General features: G+C 37.3%; 1 protein-coding gene across 1 annotated transcript in view; it reads left to right on the top strand.

The window, feature by feature from the left end:
* The window catches only part of ARL8B (ADP ribosylation factor like GTPase 8B), a 54,648-nt gene extending 44,162 nt beyond the window's left edge, over positions 1-10,486 (top strand). Inside the window, 6 exon segments of the mRNA XM_050778587.1 lie at positions 195-275; positions 1,841-1,914; positions 2,340-2,433; positions 3,696-3,763; positions 4,019-4,089; positions 8,221-10,486. Of these exon segments, the coding sequence (XP_050634544.1) occupies positions 195-275; positions 1,841-1,914; positions 2,340-2,433; positions 3,696-3,763; positions 4,019-4,089; positions 8,221-8,270 (438 nt within the window). The 3' untranslated portion in view covers positions 8,271-10,486.
* The last annotated feature ends 740 nt before the right edge of the window (positions 10,487-11,226 follow it).

Raw genomic sequence — 11,226 nt, forward strand, 5'->3', positions numbered from 1 at the left:
ATCTTTGTTGGGACAAAAATAATGCATCTCTTCAAGAATTATGGCCATAAGGAACATATTCTTAAAGTGGATGGTTACCAATGGTAAAAAAATATTTACTAAAATGGGTACAAATGCAATGTTGATATTAGAAGTTTATGCAGTGTCATTATAAATGTTGATTAGTCTAACTTCAAATGTTTTATTTTGTTCAGTCAGGTCAATTCAGTGAAGATATGATACCCACAGTGGGCTTCAACATGAGGAAGGTAACTAAAGGTAACGTCACAATAAAGGTATGTTATTTCTTGCCATATGCAATTTAAATTGTTAGCATAAACACCTAGAAATTATTCTGTTTAATTTCTATGTTTTTACTGAAAATTTGCAGTGTTTCAGTAATGAATGTGCATGTTTCAAAAGAATAGTTTTTTGTTGTTGTTGTTGTTGTTTTTTTTTTTTTTTTTTTTGAAGCAGAGTTTTGCTCTTTCACCCAGGCTGGAGTGCAGTAGTACAATCTTCACTCACTGCAACCTCCGCCTCCCGGGTTCAAGTGATTCTCTTGGCTCAGCCTCCAGAATAGCTAAGATTACAGACTTGTGCCACCACGCCCAGCTAATTTTTTGTATTTTTAGTAGAGACAGGGTTTCACCATGTCTATTAGGCTCGTCTCAACTCCTAAACTCAAATGGTCTGCCTGCCACAGCCTCTCCAAAGTGCTGGGATTACAGTCGTGAGCCACCACGCCTGGCCAAGAATAGATTTTTAATCTATTTTGTTTTTCAAAAATAAAATCTATGGCCTGAGGCTTAATGTCCATTTTGCCCAATTATTGTGGTTCACAGAAGCTGTTCACTTTCTCTGTGGCTCATCTAATGAAGTTCCAGATTCAGTCATGTGCATGTTTCTTTATGCTTATTACCAGTTCTGTAGTTAAATTGGAAACCTCTTGAAGATAAATGCCATGATTTGAGACTTTGATGTAGCCCAGTGTCTAGTGTGATGCCCTATGGAGTAGACACAATAATAAAATGATTATGGATGGTGGCTTTTATATGGATAAAATAATTTTTATTTTTTTGAGATGGAGTTTCACTCTTGTTGCCCAGGCTGGAGTGCAATGGTGTGATCTCAGCTCACTGCAATCTCCACTTCCTGGGTTCAAGTGGTTCTCTTGCCTCAGCCCCCGAGTAGCTGGGATTACAGGCACCTGCCACCACACCTGGCTAATTTTTTGTATTTTTAGTAGAGATGAGGTTTCACCATGTTGGCTGGGCTGGTCTCGAACCCTGACCTCAAGTGATCCACCTGCCTCGGCCTCCCAAAGTGCTGGAATTACAGGCGTGAGCCACCACGCCCAACCAAAATAATTTTATATAAGAAAAACACCTATATGGAAATGTTGGCTACTTATTTACAGGATAATTTAAAAAGGTTAGGCATTAATGTAGAACAAATCAGACAATTAAGCTTTAATAGATTCTGAATTGCTGTTTTCTGTCTTGGCATTCAAATCTGGATGGTGCATGGTCCTGTAACTTTTAAATTGTTATAAAGACATGTTTTCAGTAATAGAAGTATATTAGTTAACAGGCAAACTGTTGCACATAAACCAAATCTTTGCTCAAGCAAACTTTTAGATGTATTGTAAATGTATTAAATATGGACTTCAAGTTTAGAAGTGGCCCCAAGAATTCCCATATTAAGAGCTTGTTTGAAGTCAAGTTTTTCAGGAGCACTTTGCCTCTTAACGTTGTAGAAATAAGTGTATCTTCCTGATCTTTTTCATTTTCTGTTACTTCCTCTTTCAATCATTTATTTAAAATATCTTTATTAAGAATTGCCTTGTTTTGGTTTAAAGATATGGGACATAGGAGGACAACCCCGATTTCGAAGCATGTGGGAGCGGTATTGCAGAGGAGTCAATGCTATTGTGTAAGTGGTTTTTTTGTTTGTTTGTTTGCTTTTAAATCAATTTAGGCATCAAAGAAGAAAGTTTATTTTAGTATTTCTGGAGGCTCAATTTTTATCTTGAAAATGAAAGTCTTTCTTAGCTAATATCCTAGTGCAAGTCCATTAACATGGGATTTAAAAAAATTAATCATAGAATAAGATCTTTATGTTTTTTGTTTATGGAGCCAAGAGCTAAGGGGTATACATGTTTTACTATCATGTATTAGTCTCTAAAAACAGTCTAGTTAAAAAGTATTAAAGAGTGCTGAGCCTTTCTTTAGGACATAGTTTATTTTGGTTAACAATTTCAATAATGTAAATCTTACGAAAATTAAAAATCAGTAATACCAGTTGTCGTCATCAAGTCATATGGAGAAGGTATGTTGAGATCACTTCATTTTTTTAAGTTACATGATAGATGCTGCAGATCGTGAAAAGATAGAAGCTTCCCGAAATGAGCTACATAATCTTCTAGATAAACCACAGTTACAAGGAATTCCAGTAAGTACGGAATACTTGTTATTTTACATTGTAATTATATAATGATATTCATTATGGTAATTATACAATGATATTAATTATGTTTGAAATCAGTAACATCTTCTTTTTTAAAATCTGGAAGACTTGTTTACCGTGTATCTGCCATATACTGGGCATTGTGGTAAATATGAATCTCGTAACCAGATATCTACTAAACTACTGTGCATCAGGAGCAGTGCTTAGGCCCAGAGATAGAGTGATGAACAGAAATCAGTAGAAACATACTCCTTGCCGTCATGGACCTTATGGTTTAGTGGGAAAGGTAGATACTCTGAATAATGCAGCTTTAAGTGCTAGGAAGAAAGGTGCAAGGGGCTATGAGAGTTGTAATTTAGAGGGGAGATTTGATCTAGTTTGCAGGAGGAAGGAGGGATTCACGAGGAAGTAATGCTTGAGCTGAGATCTGAGGGATACATACGAATGTGAGGTATATGACAGCTGGAGGAGAAGAGAGTTCCAGGTAAAGGCCTTTGGGTGGGAGGAAGTGGGAAACTGAGAAGAGGCCAGTCTCTAGAATACATTTAGGAATTTGCATTTGGATTAGGAATGCTCAACCAGTAAGTATATAATGCAAATCCAAAAAAAATTCCAAAATTCGAAACACTTCTGGTCCCAGGTATTTTGGATAAGGCATACTAAACCTGTATTAAGAATAGCAGAATGTGGCTGGGCGCGGTGGCTCACGCTTGTAATCCCAGCACTTTGGGAGGCCGAGATGGGCGGGTCATGAGGTCAGGAGATCGAGACCATCCTGGCTAACACGGTGAAACCCCGTCTCTACCACAAAAAATTAGCCAGGCGTGGTGGCAGGTGCCTGTAATCTCAGCTACTCGGGAGGCTGAGGCAGGAGAATGACATGAACCTGGGAGGTGGAGCTTGTAGTGAGCCGAGATCACGCCACTGCACTCTGGCTTGGATGACAGAGCGAGACTCCGTCTCAAAATAATAATAATAAAAAAAAGAATAGCAGAATGCATAGCATAGACTCAGAATATTTTAAATAGAAGTTGGCAACCACACACTGAATTAAGGGCACTTCCATTGTAGGAGTTAAGCGAATACCAGTATGAGCAATGAAATGAATGAGATAGGCCACCACAAAATGCCTTAATATTGTGGAATGTGTTAACATCTTAATTTTATGTCTTCACATATCAAGATGATAAACTTCTGTGACTTTTTCTTACATAAAAGTGTGCTCTTAATATCTTTTCTTTTTAAAGGTGCTAGTGCTTGGAAACAAGAGAGATCTTCCTAATGCCTTGGATGAGAAACAGCTAATTGAAAAAATGTATGTCTTGAATATGCTATTTTAATAATTTGCTTCTAAATTACCATATTTTGCCCACTTGTTATGTTATTCCTAATGATCATAGCCATATTTTTTAGATAGATAAATTTTAGCCTATCAGAGAAGTGAATCCTAACATTTTAGGATTGCTACAATGATTTCTTCAGTATAGTAATAAAAGTAATGAGTAAAATTGAACAAAGTGATAAGTATGACAGCTGTTCTAAGCACAAACTTATCCTCTTCTTCTCATAGGAATCTGTCTGCTATTCAGGATAGAGAAATTTGCTGCTATTCAATTTCTTGCAAAGAAAAGGATAATATAGGTAAGAAATGACTGGTAATTTTGGAAGAAATGGGTATCATTGGAAGGAATGTCTGTGCTTCTTACAGCTTATTATCTCGATTTCTCATTAAGTGACTTCCTTTACAGAATACTGTTGCTTTTGCTTGAGAAAAAAGAATAGATGTTATACCTTTTGACAACAAATATAGTGAATCTTCACTTTACATTATTGATGGCTTCTTGGAAATTGCAGTTTCATCTCTCTCTCTCTCTCATATAAATATATATAAAATATATCTAATAATATATGTAATATGTTATATATTTTATATATAAAATATACTATATATAACATATTATATATATATATTTTTTTGAGACAGTCTCACTCCTTCACCCTGGCTGGAGTACAGTGGCGTGATCTCGGCTTACTGCAACCTCTGCCTCCCGGGTTCAAGTGATTCTTGTGCCTCAGCCTCCTGAGTAGCTGGGAGTACAGAGGTGCACCACCACGCCCAGCTAATTTTTGTATTTTCAATAGCAACAGGGTTTCACCATGTTGCCCAGGCTGGTCTTGAACTCCTGACCTCAAGTGATCCACCTGCCTTAGCCTCCCAAAGTGTTGGGATTACAGGTGTGAGCCCGGCCTATATGTTGTCAAACTGTTGAACAGCAAAACATTTTTTAAAAAGAGGAAATTGTACTTTTAAGTGAAATGACATACAGTAGGCCCTCATTTTGTTCAGTGTTACAATGTTAATGAGAAAAAAAATAGTTTTGTTATACACCGTTTCACTTAAAGTGGCAGTTTCCAAGAACCTGTCAATGATGTTAAGTGAGGACTTAATGTATAACATCCTGAATCTTCTTTGTGCTATTTAAAGAAGAAAATGCAATAAAGTCTTGACTAAGATTATGTGATACCAATTTATTGTATTAATTTTTGCAGAGCTAGTATCCAGCTGTGCTTTATAACAAAATGGCATTTATGGAATAAGACTTTACAAAAATCAGTTTACAGCCACTACAACAATTTTTCAGTTATTGAACGGGTATATTATTGCAGTATGTTAGCACTCTATTGGAATTATAAGCCCAAAATACCTTTCATTTACTCAGTGCCCATATTAATTTCTTAGAACTGCCATAACAAAGTACCACAAACGAGATGGCTTGGAACAGTAGAAACTTAAGTCATTCAAAATTCTGGAGGCTGGAAGTCCAAAATCAAGTTGTCAGCAGGGTCGTGTTCTCTCTGAAAGCTGTAGAAGATCCCCCCTTGCCTCTCTCTAACTTGTGGTGGTTGCCAGCAATCCTTGGCATTCCTTCACTTGTTAGATGTACCACTCCAGCCTCTGCCTCACATTCATGCTTCTCCCCTGTAGTTGTCTCTGTCAGTGTATTATCTTTTCCTAAGGACAGAAGTCACTGGATTACGGCCTACCTTAATTCAGTATGACATTATCTTAACTAATAACTTGCAGAGACCCTATTTCTAGTAAAAGTCACATTCCGAGGTTCTGGATGGACATGACTTTTTAGGGGGACACTAAACATTCTAGCATAGTATCCTTACAGAATAGGTATGTATGGCTCAACTTCAGTTTCTTAACTAATTTGGTGTGAGATGATTTGATACATGAATGTATTGGAATAAAATGTAATAAATAGTACCAAAATAGTATATTTACAAAGTTTATGCTGATATTTTTTCTTTAGCTTTTGTATTCCAGTCTGTCCTTCCCTAACTCACCTTCCACCCCTCCTGCAAACATGGCTTTATTTATTTTTTATTTTTTTTGAGATGTAGTCTTACTCTGTTGCTGTGGCTGGAGTGCAGTGGCAAGATTTTAGCTGACAGCAACCTCCACTTCCTGGGTTCAAGTGATTCTTGTGCCTCAGCCTCCTGAGTAGCTGGAATTACAGGTGCCCACTACCACGCCTGGCTAATTTTTGTATTTTTAGTAGACACAGGGTTTCACCATGTTGACCAGGCTGGTCTTGAACTCCTGACCTCACATGATGCACCTGCCTTGGCCTCCCAGAGTGCCTGGATTACAGGCATGAGCCACCATGCCCAGCCACAAACATGCTTTATTCAGCTTAAAGTGTGGATAATTGTTCTGACTGATTTTGGGCTTCCTTTAAAGACCATCCAGGGTGGTCTCAGCCCTAGTAACAGCTGATATACACAAATTTTCCTTTATAAATGGATAGAATAATTCACTTGTTACATTGGGAGCGTTTATTTGAGAACAGACTTGTAAGCACTTGTGGTTACTTTTAAAAGTTTTTTCTCTAAGTGGCGGGGAAAACCCTTTTTAAAATTTAAGATATGCTCCATGAGAGCATTTATTTCTACGTCAGTGGTTCTCAATGGGGAGCATTTTCCCCAGGATAGTTTGGAGACATTTTTGGTTGTCACAACTAGGAGGGTGATGCTGGCATCTAGTGGGTAGAGACCAGAGATGTAGGTAAACATACTATAGCATCCACAGCAAAGAATTATCCAACATAAAATGTCAGTAGTGGCAAGGTTGAGAAATCCTGTCACACTAACCGTAATTTTTAGTCCATTGTGCTGTTTTGTAAATCCATTACTCCCTATATGTTTTCTGTTTTTCCATTGTTACAAACTAGTTGGATGCTTTCCTGAAAAAAAAAATATGGGCTCATGTATGGAAGTGCAGTAGAGCTGTGAGGACTTCTTTTGCTATTTGAGGCTGATCTTAGTAGTTTGCTAAATAGCTCAGTAGTAATTTTAGAACTCCTGACTCACTTAAAATGTTATCAAGCCCAAGGAAACCGATCCAGTCTAATAAGATCTAGTCTAGTAAGATTCGAAATAAGTATTTTATAAATCGGTTCATCTGATTATCTTATTTCTTTTGTCTTTTTCCCTATTCATAAAGATCCATTTGTCTTTAGGATATGAACTTCTATCAGTATCCATAGAGGCTTCGTATAGTTCTTTAGTGAATTTCTTTTTTTTTTTTTTTTTTTGAGATGGAGTTTCACTCTTGTGACCCAGCTGGAGTGCAGTGGCGCGATCTTGGCTCACTGCAGCCTCCGCCTCCTGGGTTCAAGTGATTCTCCTGCCTCAGCCTCCCGAGTAGCTTGGATTACAGGCACCCGCCACCATGCTTGGCTAATTTTTGTATTTTTAGTAGAGACCGGGTTTCACCATGTTGGCCAGGCTGGTCTTGAACTGCTGACCTCAGGTGATCCACCCACCTTGGCCTCCCAAAGTGCTGGGATTACAGGTGTGAGCCACCGCGCCCAGCCGTGAATTTCTTAAATATTTAAATTTGGTTATTTCACTTCAGATTTACCTTTCTCCCATTCAGTTCAAATGAGTGTGGCTTTGCTCTTATTGTGTACTGTTGTCCCCATTTTAAGGTACAGAGGTGCTTCTTCAGTAGTTGCGTGAAATCGCTGTTTCCACAGTGGTGAACAGGCCACGTTTGTTCATAGCTCAGCCCTGTGTTGTTTCGTTAATGCATATTAGCTGGGAAACTGGTAGTGAATTTACCCTCATCTTTCAGGCTTGGAGAATTGAGTGGTGCTTCTAATAGACTCTCATGTACCCTTTTGAAGAAGTGAGGACAAGAATTATCCAGCCCCAGATGTTGAAAGGGCATGATGTGAATCCTGCACTAGCCTTGGCAGTGACAGCCTTCTCTCCCATCCCTCTGCTTTAGTCACGTTGTATCACTCAGAATCCATCCAGAGCTCCACAATGTTTCATGCCTTTTAAAATTCTTTGCCGTTTTTTTTTTAACCTGGAATTTTGTGGGGTGGCCCCCAAGCCCCAATAATTACTGCATCTTTTCTGTGTATTATACTTAAAAGCTCCTTGAGGCCAGACAGGGGTTCTTCCTTTTTTTTTTTTTTGCCTTCCTGGCAATTTGCAATCGTATGGGCAACGCATAAAAGATGGCACCAGCCATCCTATACACAACTTAATTTTTAAATCAGAAAACCCTTCAGTCTCTGATAATTCCTCATATTCTCTTTAAGTTCAGGTAATGGACTATGGGAATACAGATGGCAGAAAAGCAGAAGAGGTCAGGCATAGTATGTGCCTTGAATTAGCAGCATTTTAAATATTGTCTTGTTTGATGTTTAGTTTTTTAACTTTAATGTCTTCGCTTTTCCCCTCTATCTTTAGATATCACACTTCAGTGGCTTATTCAGCATTCAAAATCTAGAAGAAGCTGAAGCATCTCCTGAAGTCTTCCAGTCTTTCTTGGCTATAATCCTAGAATTATTGTCCGTTCCTCTGAAGTAATTCCCAGAATACGGTCCTTCCTAAACCCAAGAAATTGCCTTTTTCAGAGTTTATTTCTCATGTGCACTGCTGAAGATGAGTATCCCTAATCCTTCATAAAGAATCAGCTAGAGTTGTCATGATAAAGTCAGCACACACAAAGAGGCTCCTTACACATACCTGTCTTAAACCATGTGTAGAGCTTTTTAAAACAAAACAAAACAAACCCCCATACACTTTTGACCATCTTAAATCAAGAAAATTGCATATTTCCATTCTGGTCTTTCTGGGCCAGATTTTTGTATTGGTTTTCAGTAAATGTCTATCTATAATATTTCATTATAGAGTCCAGTAGCTTAGTACTGACACTGACTTGATACAGCATGAAGTTTCTAGTGCCACACACAGTATTTAGAAAACCTTTAAGCGTGAATGACTTATGTGGGATATATATAAACATAATGTTTATTTTATCTCACAAATGCATGTGAAATGTATAATTACATCCTAGGAATCCAAAATGGTCTGCAGAGAGTGAGCGGAGGCACCAGATCAATGTTGGTTCTTTACACTGGTGAGATTCTACCTGATGAATATTAAAGATATTCTACTTTCTGAGAACTCTTTATCACCAGATGGCAGTTGGGATATGGGAGGAACTAAAGCATCCTGTTTTGTATCTGTCCAGATCATTATTTCTGTCGCTTGTTTTTTCTTCCCGGTTCAGGATACTTTTTTAAGGGATTGAGAATTGAAGATTTTCCAAAAGCTTTCATGAATTTAGAGCATTCCACCCAATATAATAAAACCTGTTAAGAATGTCAGACTTTGTTCAAACATCTGTTTGTTCTATCTCCAGTCATTAAATCAGTGCTGCTGCATGACACTCTAACTCCTGACTTTTTATATCCAGTCATAAAGTTGACTTTCAGCACAACAGATACTTATAAACAAATAAAAACTTTTTATTTTTCTCTTTTATCGATGTAAGGTTTGGCACTCTTTTGACTGGTGCCATTAGACATCTTGATTATTGTGACAACTCTAGACCTGCCTGCTCTATCTAATGTAATCATGCTCGGCGTCTGCAGGTTGTTTAATAATCAGTCACACAGAGAACTGAGGAACTGATGCTGTTTGTTTGCTTCTATGATACAGAGATGTCTAAAAACTTCAAATGGACATGTTTTGTAGTTTAGCAACTTCCGTATACATAAAGGGACATATTAATACTGGTTCATTTGTAAATTATTATTCATATAGACCACTGTAGTAGATATAACTCTATGGTACACCTGCTTATGTGTTGCCTCACACTGTGTGTGATTTTGTTTCTTTTGTTAAGCAGCACTTACGTAGACTGCATTTCCAAATGTGTTGAGCACTCAGAGTGTAGTCAACAGTACGTTCTTTTAATGAATACCAGTTTTAATTTATAGACTGCCATGGCCTTAAATATATTCTGTACAATATACTGCACTGTGTTGCACAGACACTACTTGCTTTTCTCCATTCATACTTTTATGAGTAGAATCTGGGCTTTTAAATTTCTCTTCTTATTCTTTGAAGCATGTTGCATACTTCCCTGGTGAGATGGATGGTTCTGTAAATGAAGGGATATTTAAACTTGCTACTATTGTTCAACACCATTCATGGTCAGTCTGAACCATTACAAAGAATGTGGCAACTTGCTTGTGCCTAAAAGGAGGAATTGGAACTAGAATGTGTGACTTTGTGGGGACTGCATAGGTTTATTAATTGACCTATAGCTAAACCTTAATGTGTTTGTGTGTCTATACATTGCTTTAAGCATTTCAAGACATCCAGACGCTATTACCAACATTTTCCTGTGCATTAACTTCTGCATGTGAAAACTTTTAACAGTTACTGAACTATGTAAATATGTGAATTTTTTTTATTTAGGTGGATGCATTTTTTGTCTGTTTACTGCTCTTCTCAGCTTTATTCAATAAACTTGCATTTTAAGGGTTGTATTGGCAATTTTAACTTAAAATGTGCATCATGATGGAAGGTGCAGACTTTTTTGGAAGGTGATAGTAAGTTTCCAAGAGGAGGGTCTATAGACCATTTGTCAGAAATCAGCTCAGCCCTCAAAGAATTGGGTCTGTGGGCTAGTTAAAATAGAAATAAACTTTTAAAATATCCACAGAATTGATATTGTGATTTTTTGGGGGCGAGGGAAATGCTACTACTTGTCAATGGTTACAATACACCAAATTTAGGACTTTAAGTGGCAAGCGCTAGTAAAACATTTTATGATCCAGTTTTAAAAAATCAAACCAAGACCCTGCTAAGCAAATGAAGTTGCAAGACATGCCTATTTACTGACTTCAGTTCAGAATGAAAATATTTTAAGTACCAAACATGCTGGTTTTCCCACAAAGGCATATTTTTAGCATAAAGCTTTTTGCTAGTTTGGTATCATCTGCCCATAAAATAAGTCAATACTTATCAAAGCTATTGGAGAAATAATTTTGTATATGTTTATTTGTTTAGAAAAGTTCAATTAGCATTTTCTCCATATCCATACTATAATTCTGTATAGCCAACCCTTAGTGGCTAATTGGATGTATGATTTAGCATTTCTTTCCCTACCCACGTTTATGGTTTTTTTTTTTTTTTTTTTTTTTTTTTTTTTTTTTTTTAACTAAATTAGTGGAGCCATGTAGTCAAGCATCAAGTTTCATCCACTTCTTACCATTCTCCTACCAAAGGAGGAGTGTGTGAGAATTGGGGATGAGGATGGGGGAACACTGAGGGTACACATTTAGCTTAATTCTAAATGTGTGTCTGCTTTAAAAAACTTCTAAACTTCTAAAGTTGGTCTTTGATTCTTAAAGTTGGTCAAGTAAATTGGGTGTTTGAGGAACTAATTGCTTTGTCTGT

The sequence above is a fragment of the Macaca thibetana genome, chromosome 2, assembly GCF_024542745.1.
Source record: "Macaca thibetana thibetana isolate TM-01 chromosome 2, ASM2454274v1, whole genome shotgun sequence".
In the NCBI taxonomy this organism is placed as follows: Eukaryota; Metazoa; Chordata; class Mammalia; order Primates; family Cercopithecidae; genus Macaca; species Macaca thibetana.